This window comes from Caretta caretta, chromosome 1, assembly GCF_965140235.1.
Source record: "Caretta caretta isolate rCarCar2 chromosome 1, rCarCar1.hap1, whole genome shotgun sequence".
Lineage (NCBI taxonomy): Eukaryota > Metazoa > Chordata > Testudines > Cheloniidae > Caretta > Caretta caretta.
In genome coordinates, this window is record NC_134206.1 from 111,553,192 (window position 1) to 111,567,845 (window position 14,654).

At 42.1% G+C, this 14,654-nt stretch overlaps 1 protein-coding gene across 1 annotated transcript; it reads left to right on the forward strand.

Annotated features, from left to right (window-relative positions):
- F7 (coagulation factor VII) lies at window positions 1–13,186 on the forward strand. Its single transcript, XM_048833995.2, has 8 exons — window positions 1–103; window positions 2,737–2,897; window positions 3,272–3,296; window positions 3,387–3,500; window positions 6,105–6,245; window positions 9,983–10,089; window positions 11,213–11,333; window positions 12,520–13,186. Exons 1-8 carry the CDS (start codon window positions 1–3, stop codon window positions 13,059–13,061), a joined length of 1,314 nt encoding a protein of 437 aa, XP_048689952.2. The 3' UTR covers window positions 13,062–13,186.
- The last annotated feature ends 1,468 nt before the right edge of the window (window positions 13,187–14,654 follow it).

The window sequence follows — 14,654 nt, forward strand, 5'->3', positions numbered from 1 at the left end:
ATGATATTGGGACACTGGCATTTCAGTGTCATCATGGTTTCCAACCACTACTTGGTTTTGCTTTTCTGCTTTTTGCTGCTGCTTCCTCTTTCGCCAGCTGCAGGTATGTCCCAGAAACTGTTGTAATGATTATTATTATATTGTTAGCCAAATGATTTTCTTGTGAAGAGTGTTGGATCATCCACAGCAATGGCAGTACATAAAGATTACTAATGAATGTGTCCAAGTCTGCACAGTGTTCTAATGTGCTCATAGTTTTGGGTGGCGATTGTGTTCACGCACTTATTGTGTCAACTGGGAAAAATTATTTCTAGGCTCATATGTGTAAGTTATCTCACCATACAGAAAGCTACAAACCATCAACTACCTGTGTACTAGATGAAACCAGCAGGAATTCAAGCCTATATGTGGTATTTTAAAAGCAGAGAATCAATTATCAGTCCTTCTCATTCAATCCACAAGAATTTACAAAAGGGATATTACAAAAAATGTAGTGTAATATGGGGGTGAACCACGACAACTGAAAGTCGGGTGCCTGGTGTTTAATATGTGCCTCAAAATCAGCTCCCAGGGAACCAAAGGGCACTAGTGATCACAGAGCTCAGACTATCCACAGACTAACACTCTTCAGCAATGGTGGTCAAACATTTTAGAAAAAATACAAAAAAGAAAATTCTCAGATGATTCCAATACATCTCCATAGTATAGAGAAGTGCGTGTGTGTGAGTGTGGGCGCCCACAGATAGATAGGTATTCCTTTACTTTAATAACTTAACAAGGACAAATGCAGTAAGAAAACAACTGCAAATAATTAAAAATAACAATACTCAACATACTGCAAGGATAAAACCTGACATGAACGTAAGCAAAAGACATTGTGCTATGTGTAGTGCAGCAAATGCTATACAGCCGGTAATTATTGTTTTAGGGGGATCTATAGTAATCACGTCTGTATTTTTAAATGAATATATATTTTAGTGATGTTAATGCTGATGTGGAGGCTGGTAGACCAGGAGACTGAAGTCCTCTATTATAAGTATCATGATCAGTGCAAACTTCCCCACCCCTATCCCATCAGTGTGGCTTGGCACCGCCCTACAGAGATACCTCCAAGTGCAAGACAGTTCATTCTCTGTTAGGAATTATCTTGGAGAGGGAATGGATTGGAAGTACTCTGCTCAAGCTCCATCCTCTATCCCCAACTTTGCCCACCATCCCAGAGTAGTTGCATGTTTCTGCCAAAATCCTCAGGAGAGTAATAGTGAGCAATATTGTCATTTAAATTGTCATCACTAGGCTTCAGAATTAACGTTTAATATGTGGTAGAACACTGTATACCTCACAGACTGATAGTTTTTACATTCTACTGTGTAGAGATTCAGAAATACACTGAGTCGCATTATTTATTATCAGTTATTATATATCAATTTAGCATTTGTTTAACAATAGCGCCTAAAGACACCAGTCAGGACTGGGTCTCCACTACAGCACAACCATAACTCTTTTTTTAAAAGAAAGTTCACATTATTCACAAACTGGTGTAGACAAGAGATGTGCCGTCTTGCATACCACTCCAGTCTGACTTCTGCTCTCCTTGCCCATTAACCCTGACTCAGACTGCCAGGAAGAGTGCCACATGGTACCAGTTTGGTGAGTTTAGAAGTCACATACAAGCTCCTCTAGCTGGTGCAAAGGCATGGTGATGACTGGCTCAGAATGGAAACTCATCCTGCTCTCCTTTGCCAGCAAAGGTATTGCCATGGCCCAGAGTCTTTTCAGAAGAAAAGTAAGTGGGAATAAATTAGAGCAGTTGTTCTCAAGCTTTGCTTTATGGACCATTAGTGGCCTATGGACTCCATCCTGCTGGTCCAAAGAAGGTAAGAGTAGATGAAAGAAGTGGGGGAAATGGAGTGTGTGAGTGGAGGGGATTGGGAGTCTGGAAAAGTTGTGATCCATCCAAAGATCTTTATCTTACCAAGTGAGTTTATATGGAAAATATAGTAAAACACAAGGGTCGGCAGATAAATTGGGTAAATATGAGAGGCTACGTGCCACTTGTCTAATTGTTGTTTGGCTGCCAGAACTAAAGGAAATCCTGTCCTACTTTTTGGAAACCTACCACATGGTGCATGGTAAGTCTTCATGAATTATTTGGATGCAGAACTGCTATAATTCTAGAATCACTACCATTTTCTCTAAAGCTTTGGCCTACATAAAAATCTAGCATCTGTCACTTTACCTCATGTGCGGAAGGGTAGGTAAATAATGTCTCTACAAGATTGTGCAATGTTGCACAATGGGAATGTGCTTGGCGTGGCCTGGCCTGCTTTAAACATTGTTGCAAACAGCCCAGATTTAAAAAGTAAAGGAAGCTGAAATCTCATTGGCTTACAGAACTTCAGCGTTACAAACACCTCAGGAATGGAGGTTGTTCATAATTCTGAACAAAACGTTATCGTGGTTCTTTCAAACGTTTACAACTGAACATTGACTTACAACAGCTTTGAAACTCTACTATGCAGAAGAAAAATGTTTTCCCTTTATTTTTTTAGTAGCTTACATTTAACACAGTGCTGTACTGTATTTGCTTTTTTTTGTTTTGCTTTGTTCTCTGCTGCTGCCTGATTGCGTACTGTCGGCTCCAAACAAGGTGTGTGTGGCTGACTGGTCAGTTCGTAACTCTGAGGTTCTACTGTACTATGTGCCTGCAGAGTTCCAATTATTTCAATTTTTCAGTCTTCTTAAAGCAGGAGCAGGCAAACAGCTTGTTGAAAAGACAAAGAAGAGCGAATAGCTTCTTTGAAGAGTTAAAACTTGGGTCGCTACAACGGGAGTGCTTTGAGGAAATGTGTTCATATGAGGAAGCCAGAGAAATCTTTCAAGATGATAAAAGGACAGTAAGTAAGGGGTGGGGGAGGTTCGGGGGTCTTCTGTTGGCCTGATTTTTATCTTGCATCTTCCCATCTTATTAATAGAAACATAAATGGATTTTGACCCTTAAACCCTGGAAGCTGAAAAGTGTCTAATATAGTACCTTTGTCTTATATTGCCTGTGTCTTAAAATATACAGAGAGCTGCAAATTAATATTGTGTTAACTTTTAGGCATGTTCTCTAAGTAGGCACAACTTTATTCACCCTTCAACTACCATGTGCTATACCTCTATAATTTGTTTGTTATGGTATTAGACAACATACTTATCCTTTGTACATGAAATGATGCATAATATTGTCTGGATAATTCCTTATGCCCTTTTTTCCTCTTTGTTCCAGATGGAATTCTGGCAGAATTATGTTGGTATGAGAATTTCATGTGTTCTAATAATTACTGAAATTGCACCATTGTAATCCTTCTTGTGAGTCTTACTGATACTGTGTGTTTTTACAGATGCCAACCAGTGTGACTCTGACCCCTGTCAGAATGGTGGGACATGTGTTGACCAACTTCAGGCTTACGTTTGCCTTTGCCCTGAGGAGTATAAGGGCAAAAACTGTGAAAAAGGTCAGGTATTAAATTTTTAAAAAACAAAACACTATGCAAATGCAAGCTGCTCTGATAAATACATTGTTATTTTTAAAAAGGACTGGTAGCAAACATTATTATTATTGGGCATCATTCTAACAGAGAAGAGATTGTTGCCACAGTTAACATTGCTATGTTTGATAAAGCATTCAGTAAACGGGTATTGCAGTCACTCTACATAGCAGCCGCATAATTGTTACACAGTGTAGATCTTCTAAATTTACCTTCTCAACCACCTGAGGGAAAAGGGGCATTTTTCTAACTGGATTATGGTAACCCTTTGGTTTAGAAATGGAAATATTGTATGGTGTGCGTGACATGCCCCCGGGTGCAATCTGGACTGCGTAACCACTGTGCCCACTTTAACTCTTCTCCCCAGACTGTCTCCTACACTGCTATGCGAGTGTACAGCAAACCCCTCAGGCTCTGTTCACTTAGCCATCAGTGTGAAGAGGCACACCCAGCAAAGTTACATGAATGCTCTCCCAAGCCACTCATGAACTGCACACAGGAAGACCCCAGCGAATTTCCCCAGCCTTGCACCCCAGAAATGTCGTCTTACACTGCTCAAGGCCTTCTTGATTAATGCAAGCTCACCAGTTAGTTCCCCACTCCCTCAAAGGACAGTGCACATACTCCAGCCTCTGTAATCTGAGCACTTGAGACAAACTCATTGGTTTAGATTAAACATCAAAATAATTTTACTAACAAAAGAAAGGTAGATTTTCAGTGATTATACGTGGTAGGCATAAAGGTCAGACTTGGTTACATAAGAAACAAAAACTAAACACACATTCTAAATCCTACATTTTATCAGGCTGAGCAAGATTTGAATCCAACAGTTTTTCTTGGCCTACTGGACATTGCAGGCAGTTTTCAGTTCACAGTTCATACTAACTAGTTAAATTCACCCCTTCCTCCCAGTTCAAGGAGACTTCTCTTTGTCTTCCAAATGATCTTGCTTCCAGGTGTTGAGATGGGGAGGAGAGAGAGACCCTGTAGCGATGCCACTGTCCCTCATTTATACTTTTCCCCACGTGCTGGAAAAATCCATGCTGTGTCATGGGATTAGGTAGCCCTCATGGTGTACGTGCGCTGCTGACTATCCTTCATTATGAATTGCAAATTTTTCTTTGCATCTTTTGGCTACCTGAGGTTTGGCATGTAAGACCTCTGTGTTTGCAGTTTCTTTGTCCTCTCTGAGGGGCTAGTCTGTGGACATTTCCCAGACTCTCAACATGTTTCAGTAGCAAATATGTAGCAAAATCTTATAACATCATATACAATGATGATGCATACAGTTCAACAGGACAGTAATGGTCAGCAGATTATGACTTTCCAGTGGTACCTCACAAGGCATACTTTGCACAAGATTTATCATAATTGTAAAAGGGGTGACCATATTATAGATTGTCACAGTGTGTAAATACATGCACATGAAAAAGGTCCTTGCCTACACTTTCATTAAAAGAACAATGGGCCAGATCCAATGCCCAGTGACATCAGTGGGAGTCTTTTAATTGATTTCAATGAGCATTGGATCTAGCTCTATATACTGACTATTAAATTTAGTACATAAGTACAGTGTAGGCCCAAAGGAGGAGCAGGAGCTTGTCCGATCTAAATGGGTTGCCTAACTAGTGGCTTTAACTACTGTTAAGCATCTGTAATAAAGCATCCATGATCCCAGTCCAGCCTATATTACTCTCACCTCCTATAACCCTTCCCATTTCCTGCTCATGCTCATGCTTCTCTCCTGACCGCTAGCTCTGTCTTCTTTGCCCAGTCCTAACTTTTTTTGTCACCTTTTCATGCTGTCCCACACTAGAACAGCCTTAGTCAATATCTGCAAGGTTCCTTCTCTCCCCCTTTAAAAAAAACTTGTGAAAACCAACCTATTTGCTAGTGTTTCCCATCTGGATTATTACACGACCTCCATACTTACTTATTCTGTCTGTTTGTCCCACATGGTAGCAGCTTGTGTCTCTGGGGCAGGTACTGGATAAATTATTATTATTATTACTCTTACTATTATTTATTATTATTATTATAAGGCACCCATAAATGTTCAGCCATTCAGATGGCTTGAATTACTGACCATTCAGACATATCTTTTCTCCAGAAGAGAGGTCTTCTGCTGCAGTGGATTATCCTGTAGCCTTCCCAGTGCACTGCTGTGGGTGAAAGGAATACAGAGGTTCCAATTTTTAAATAGACATATTTGACAACAGTTACCATACAGTGACAACAGTGATATCCTATTCTAATTATTGTGAGGATTGCTGTATCTCAGATACCATACTGTGGTAACTGATGACAAATGCTAATTATTTTGAATGGCAATCACTGTATGATTTTTGGTGCATTTTCTGATCTCTTTAATTTGTGCTGGAGTACAAATTAGTTCCCAGTTCTGTACAGCTCTGTCATTAATGTTTGCCTACCAGAAGCAGCTTTCTCTATCAATATATCAACATTAGTGAGTTGCAGGTCACTCTTGGTCAAAATTTACAAACATAATTGACTCGAGTTAAACATAAGACACCACATTCAGGAACTAATGTGTTCTTTTCACGTATTTAGGTCTGAATGACACACTGAAGTGCATTCATGAAAATGGTCACTGTGAACATTATTGCATTGACAGTCCAACCACGATACGACAATGCTTTTGCTCAGATGGCTACATGCTAGCAAATGATGAAGTGTCCTGTACTCCCCAAGGTAAGGTTATGCAAACCAAGTCACTACAGCAACATATTTTATGGGTAACTTCTTTTTACAGTTGTCTCCAGGAGATGTCAATTCTTATCCAATGAATAGATGCTTCATAACTGTATTTATTTCAACATACGAGTCAAGACCGGAATAACTCTAATAAAACCAGTGAGAAATCAGTGTTCTTTTTTACTACTGAATAAGACCAACAAACTCAGATACTCTTCTCTAGGGAATAGCAAGATGATATTCTCGCTCATCTGAAGAGATAACAAACTACAGCTGGGTTTTTAAAGGGGGGGAATTAACGGGTGCCAAGCTCCCTTGGAAAATCCCTACTAAATTATTTTCCACTAAATGTATCCGATGAAGTGAGCTGTAGCTCACGAAAGCTTATCCTCAAATAAATTGGTTAGTCTCTAAGGTGCCACTAGTACTCCTGTTCTTTTTGCGAATACAGACTAACATGGCTGCTACTTTGAAACCTACCTAAATTATTTCATTAGTGGAGCAAGGGATTAAATGCCTCAGATTGTCCCTTCAAGCACAGGCCTGGGTACTATGTGATTATGTGGCCACATAAATAACTGCATCTATGTTCTTTTTTTTTTTCAAGTTGCGATATAATTATGCTCCAAAACATCAGCTTTTATTTTCAAAATATTAAGGAGGAGATTTTCAAAGCTGAAATGGGAGCCAGGCACCTAACTCCCATTTACTTTCACAAGGAGTTGGGTGTCTAGCTGCCCTTTATGCATGGGTAAATTTCCCCCTGTAGCTCTTATGACTGCAATTAAAACCTTTAGAGTGTGAACTGAGTGTAAACTGCTGCAGTGGTGCACGACTGAGTTTGCAGAATGCCTGGACCAGTGGTTCTGAGCGGAGGTACTTGCTCCCATTCATCTCACCGGGGTATTGACATTGAAGACTAATGGTAACAGTTGAACAATTGGGGTGTCAACACTGGAAATGATTTCACTGAGGAACATCAATCCAATAACGTGTTTCTCCATTCTTGGCGGTTGCAGCAGATATTGGAGTGGGGCAGTTGGTTTCTGGTTAGGGTTGTTAGGATGAGGACCAAGAAATTCCAGACTCACCACAAACCTCTGACCCTGCCAAAATGGGGAAGAAAATAAGATGTTTCCCTTCTTCAGTGCCCAAATCATCAGTTGTCTCCTTGATTCCAAAAAATCAACACTGTCTTCCATGCCTTCCCATGTAGCAAGTGTTCCTACCCAGCTGTCAGACCCTCCAACTCACTCTGACAACTTCTACAATGCCATTATGCATTTTCAATACCAAAATCCACATCACATTTTATTGTTTATAAACTTCATATGCCCCTCAGTATATCTGAGGGTATGTCTATATTGCAATTAAACAACTGCGGCTGGCCTGGATCAGCTGACTTGGGTGGGGCTCTGGCTCCATGGTGTAGCCATTCAGGGTAGGGCTGGAGTCCCAGAGCCTCATCTGCAGCCCAAGCCCGAACAACTCCACAGCAATTTTATAGCCCAGCAGCCTGATCCCGGGTGAGTCTGAGTCAGCTGACCCAGACCAGCCCCAGGTGTTTAATTGCTGTGTAAATGAGCCCTGGGTGACATCACCCTGCCTGAATGATTAGAGTTAGATGAAAAGGGGTTGTTAAAGGAAGTAGGCTGGAAAGGTAAAAGGTAAAACAATGGCCTAAAAGATGCACCCCAGTAAACGCTCAAATACAAGAGCCAGGTTTATGGCCTATCCCGGCTACAGAGATGTTTTACAAAGGCTAAGAATCTGGAGATCAAAAGACACCAATCTGTTAACAGATCTACCCTACAGAAAGGGATGGGGAGAAAGGGTTGTCAGCTGCTGCAGGAAGACACAGGCAGACTGAGAGTCAGGGATCTGCAGCAGGCATGCTTTAACAGCCCCCAGATACAATGGGGAGCACCATGGCTGACTCGTGTACTCACGGCCTTGAGAGGAAGGCCAAGTATAGGTGAGGCAGTTGGGGTGCAGGCCTCCGTTGTTGTAAATCCATTTTTCTGAGTACTGTGCACCTATGGGCAAAATAAATCGTACTTCTTTTGGGGAAGCTGCTTCTGTGGCCCTACTTACAGGTGCCCAAAGGGAAACTCATGCAGATGCCAAGCCCATTGGATGTGCTAGGTGTCATGGTTGGCAACCAGAGGGATGCCACCTGGAGACCCAGTCTGGGAGTGATTGGATCACAGTACAGGCCTGTCACTTAAAAGGGGAAGTGATGAAGCTACTAGTTGGGGGACAGGGGGACATCTCTCCTTCCACCCCCAGCTGCCTTTAGGTGTGTGTAAGTGTGGTGCCTTTTCAAGCTTATTATGCAATTGGCAAAAAGAAGTGTATGACCCAAATTTTCATATGGGGCTGGGGAATGAGCCGACCTCCTGCTCACCTGTCAGAGGCAGCTCTTGTGCTGCAAGGCTGGGCCTGGCTCCCTGCTCCGGTCATTGCAACATGGCACAAAGGGTTACATAGTGTGGTGACCCCATACACCATGTTACAACACCACTCACTCAAATTTGTCTTGGCTGCTCCTCCAGCATGATGGAGGGGTGGCTGGGCCAAACCTGAATGGCGCTGTGACCCTGTACGCCAGGTTGCAACTCCCATAGTGAGGAGCTGGGCCCTGCCCTGTGGGCCAGGACCCATCACTGCAGGGTGAGTGCAGTGCGGGCTTGCTCTCCAGCTTCCTCCCCACACCGTCCCCTGTGGCCTTCCTTCTGCTCCAAGCCGGGTTTAGGGTTGCAGTGCGGGGGCAGAGAGTGCAGCAGGCATGACAATGTGTGAAATTAGCAAGCCACTGGGTATACCTGAAGGTGGTAACTTCACCCATCACATACGCCCCACCCTAGCTGCAAAACCTGGCTTTGCCAATGGAAAGGGGTAGACCAGGGGGGACTGGAAAAGGTCTCAGCTGGGTCACCCTACCCAGGGACTGTGACAACACTCAACACTGATCATGTGGGGGCAGCACAAATTATGTTGAATTTAATGTCCAAATAAATCAATGAGATACTAATTGTGTTATTTATATTCCCATTTAATTCACTAACAACCTAATTTACCTGAGTCTGTCGTGGAATTTCCTGTCTGCTGCTTCAGGGGCCAGAATTGACTTCAGTAGGATCAGGATTTCATCCTCAGAGTGCTGCAGAATCCTGCAGATTTTAGCTGCCGCTTGTCATAGAGGACATGGGGTCTTGCTTCCTAAGTGGGTAGGAGACAGGACCTCTCCACGTGCACCTCAGGAGGTCAGCAGTTTTTTTGTTTTGGGGGGTGGGGGAATGACAGGAAGTCTAGTAGCAGGAGATCAGGTGTGATGGAGGATTCAAAGGGACCCAGTTGTCCTGCCCGCTTTAAAAGATCATCATGAAAACCCTGGAGGAATTAAAGAGGCACTAAACACACTATATCAAAGCCTTTTTCGGAGCCTCCTGTGGTACCTGAGTGCAACTTCTTAACCAAAGGGTCTATATTGTAAAGTAACACCACTTGTGGGCAGTGTCCAGCCAGAAAAAAAACATTTACTCACTGGGCGATTTAAAATACTCGGTGATTAGCAACACCATTAGACTACTGGCTGAATTCTCTGCTGGCATGACTCATGGAGGGAATTTTCTGGAGTAACCCTAGCAGAGAATTTGGCCCTTTGTGTTTTCCAGTGGATTCGTTGTATTTAATCACACTTAGTACTGTGATTTATTTATTATTTTTCACAGTGGATTACCCATGTGGAAAAATACCTGTTTTGGCAAAGCAACGTGCAAGTCAGCAGGGGAGAATTGTAGGTGGTTCTGTCTGTCCTCCAGGCGAGTGTCCGTGGCAGGTGAGTCTTCTATTTCATTTTCTGTCATCAACTGAGTCCTTGGGAAAGGAGTTGGATGCACAGTGCTGGATAACAGACACCTCTCTGCAGCCACAGAATAGCTAGGGCACATCTAAAGGTAATACAAGCTCCCCACCCACCGCCACTGCCTCCCTGATAATATACCTTATCCCTCTGCTGGAGTGACTGCTTTTCCAGGCACGAAATGGCAATTCAGCCTCCTCCATGCTCTGCCCATCCAGTCTTTGGCCTTATTGGTGAGATTGCCCACAAGCGTGTCAGCTGTAGTTACTGGGATGTGAACTCTTGGGCAAAATAGGCAGAATCAATAGCATATGCTAGCAAAATTATCCAAGGGAAGATTTTTTTCCCCTCCCATTTACCATGCAATTGGTGTGAATGGTGGGTTCAAGCATGAGGGAATAAAAAAAGAGAGAGAGTAGCAATGCAAAACTCTTCCCTAAATTCTGTGTGTAGAGTAGCCAAGTTGTCAATTGTCTACTTTGGGGCCAGGCACGAAGTTTCTCTTTGAGCAAATAGGAAAATAAAACCCTTTATTTCAGGACTAATAATTTTAGTAATTTAGATCCAAACACATTCCTGTGTAAGATTTAAATTCTGAAAAGGCAAAGCACAAGACATAGAAACATTGCCAAGATCTCAAATGCTGATACCTTTACTCTCACTGTGTACCTTCTTCCATGAGTAGTCCTAACATGATACCTTTGCTTGTAGATTAAGGAGCTACTCAGCATGAGCATTTACAGCCTACTTATAAATGTGTTTGCATCTGAGGCTGGGATTTTCAAAGAGCCCAAGGGAGTTAAGTGCTCAACTCCTATTGACTTTCAACGGAAGTTGGATGCCTAGTTCCAATAAAACCCTGAATTACTTTAAGCCTGAGTTACTAACATGATTCGTCTAAAAACCTAGGTCCACCTGGGCTATGCACCATAGTCCCTTCCTTGAAGATCTAATGGTACCTTCACCAATCAGCAGTTAGGAAAATGATGACTACACATGGTCCTTGCAGGCTAAATAAGATTAATGTTCTCTGTAAATTCTATAGAATTTCAGGTCAAACAAATTGGTATAACGTAAAAGTTTCTTTTGCATATTTCAGGCTCTGCTAATAGAGAATGAGAAACAAAAGTGTGGGGGTTCCCTGCTGGCGCCGAGCTGGGTGGTTACTGCCGCTCACTGCTTAGAGAACACACATCCCAAACAGCTCCGAGTAAAACTGGGTAAGTCTTTCGCGTGCCTCACTTTTTCAAACTTTGTGGCCCAAAATTTGTTGTCAGCTTCGCTTGTGTAAATCCACAGTGATTCCTCCCAAGTCAGTGGAGTTATGCCACTTTTACACGGTGTGACTCTGCAAACATTTGGAAGGGTTAAATACAACCAATATCTGTCAAAAACTGATTACAAACACAATGGCCATCTGTTTGCTTATGACAGAAGCTGTTAGCGATTCCTAAATGACCTCTCGGCCATAATGTAAGTCTCAAAAAACAGAAGTCTTACAAAATGACAATTCCACGGCTGGGATCAAAGTGGCTCTAAACTTGCTGAACTACCCCCATTGTAATGGGGATGGGTGAACAGATTAATTACAGTGCAGAGTGCAAAGGTGTGAATGGCGTCTGCCTCTGCACCATGGAACCCAGCCTTGAGAAGGGTTTGGGGCAGCGGCAGTCAGGGCCAGTTAGCAGCATGGTTCCAGGAGGAACTCTGCTGTCACGGAGTGGCAGAGGAAAAGTTTTCCCCATGGACAATCAGGGAGAGCCCAGTCAACCCCTCAGTCCCTCCTGTTCTTGGCCCACTCCCTGATTGGCTCATGGATCATTCAGAGTGTGGGGGCAAGTGGGGTACATGCTGTGGAGGTGAAGCTCTGATTTCTTCTCCCCAACTGCTGGGAAATGCAGATGCCAGTGGAGTTACACTCAGGATGAATTTGGCTCCTAGTGTCTGGTACTTAGGGGTGTGTGTGTGTGTGTATATGTGTGTGTGTATATATATATATATATATATATATATATATATATATATATATATATATAAAACCTTGTCATGGAACCTAGTCTAGTCTTTTCTGTGCTAGAATTTAGTCCTGGAATAGCCAAGCTGGGTAGTTCTAATGCAGTAATAGGCCCTCTTGAAGCTGCACCCTTACTTTGCTTGTTTCTGCTGTAATTCTGTCACTGAACCCTATTCCACGTCTTCTGTCAAGGGAGAAAGCTGGAATGAAGGAAGAGGTACGGTCTCTGCTGAACCAAAGAAAAGAATGAATAATGCAGGATTCAGTAGTGGCCATGGAAATGTAGTAAGAAGAGAAGAAATGTCAGCTTAGTGATCTCTTTCCATAAGAGCTGTGTGGAGTTAAGGAGCTTACTATTTATGTGAACCTGATGGGTTTAATTGCTTTTCTAGGTGAACACCGAATAGATCACAAGGATGAAGGGGAGCAAGAAAGGAAGGTTTCTGAAATCATAATGCATGAAAAATACATTCCAGGCACAACTGACCATGACATTGCCCTGCTGCACCTGGAGGCACCTGTTAACTTCAGTGACTATGTGGTACCGATATGTTTGCCTGAGAAACAGTTCGCAACATCTGAGCTGTCCGCCATTAGATTCTCCACAGTGAGTGGATGGGGGCGTCTAATAGAAGGAGGTGCTACCGCTGCTGTTCTGATGAGAATTGATCTGCCACGTGTAAAGACACAAGAGTGTATGCAGGAGACCCACTTAAATATTACAAAGAACATGTTCTGTGCAGGAGACCTCAGTGGGACTAAAGATTCCTGCAAGGGGGACAGCGGCGGACCTCATGCCACAAAGTACAAAAACACCTGGTTTCTGACAGGGATTGTCAGCTGGGGGAAGGGCTGTGCTACCGAAGGCACTTACGGGGTTTACACAAGGGTGTCTAAATATCTCGAATGGTTAAACAATCACATGGATTCATAAGCTGCCAGGCTTCCTCTAGTCAGAATGTTTCCAAACTGCAGAGTTGTCTTTGAGTCCCACCTGGGACACTTCCTTGTTTGGCATTCTTTCAGGATCTTAAATAAATTACCCACACACTGAAATAATGATTTGAAACCAATCTCTTTCCCGTTCAGTCACAGTAAACTCATTCACCTAGCTGCATTGTTTGTACATTATGTTAAAAGAGAAATTACTCTGCAGCAACCTTATTGAAGGTTGTAACATTTGTAAATGATATTTCCGCAACCTTACCTTACATCACACCTGCAAATGCAAAAGGCAAACCTTCATATGAGTGATCTGTCCTAAGATCTGTCCAAAACGAAAGAAGTAGGAAAAGACTCTTTCCAGGTTTCTAAGTCTTTACTGAGGGCTTTGTTTCATTTTTCTTAAATCAAATAATAATATAATATTGGTAACAATTATAATATTGACCCATATTTGTGACTGATACGTCTGACTTCAAGGTAACTTTGCTCTGGTATAACATTATTACATTATGAGAACAAAGGGAATTTGAATGCTTATTATGCAACCCTGTACAGCAACAGTGTTCAAACTGTGGCTTTTGTCATTTCTGTGTGTAGAATGATACATTTTAAGGCCAGAACCATTATGTTCTGACCTCCTGCATAGCACAGGCTATTGCTGGTTGCACATGCCAATAATTGTTTTCACATGCAATTGATAGTATGTGAAAAAGTGGGAATGCACAATGAGAGGCTGCACTGTGGTCTCTCTGAAAATGTGTCTCCAAATGACATTATGAAGGCAACATAATATATTAAGGGAGAAAGGTAGATATAATAGATCTGAATTTTAGAAAATCATTTACTCTCCAAATTAATTCAAATCAGTCTGAGTAGCAGCACTGTCACAAGGACTGGCTGAAGAACAGTTAACTAATGATACATGGCAATTCACTGAGATGGGACGATATTTAGGGGGGTTCTGCAGAGATCCATGTTGGTTAACATCTTCATTAATGATACAACGGTGGCAGTATAAGGATCATATTCAAAGCTGCAGATGCCATTGAATTGGGAAGAGCAACAAATTCCAGTGAAGACAACGAGATAATGCAAAGGGACCTAGAAAGATTTTTAAAAATGGAAGAAAATAATGAAGGAAGATCCAGCTTGGAAAAATGAAAACTAATACATCTGGGGGAAAAGATAATCCAGATCACAGATATTTAATGTTGGGTGAGAAATCTGGTAAGTAATAGTGCAGAACAGGCCTATAGGTTATAGTGACCAGCAAATAAAGCATAACCTTTCAATGAGGCAATTAAAAAAACAAACAATCCAGTTCATTTTGAGATTCTTGAGGCAGGACGTCTTGGAGCAGAGAGTTAATAGTTCCTCTATGTAGGGCTCCATTGTGAATGTTATATAACTTCTGGTCCACTCATTTATAGAAAGATACTGACAAACTGGAGGGTATTCAGAAAAAAACAAGAAAAATGATGAGGTGGCTAGATGGACTGCTTTACAGAGGACGTTTTAACTACAATTTTAATATGTGTATCTTGGCTAAAAAATGATTGAGGCAGAGCGTGAAAGTGAGCTC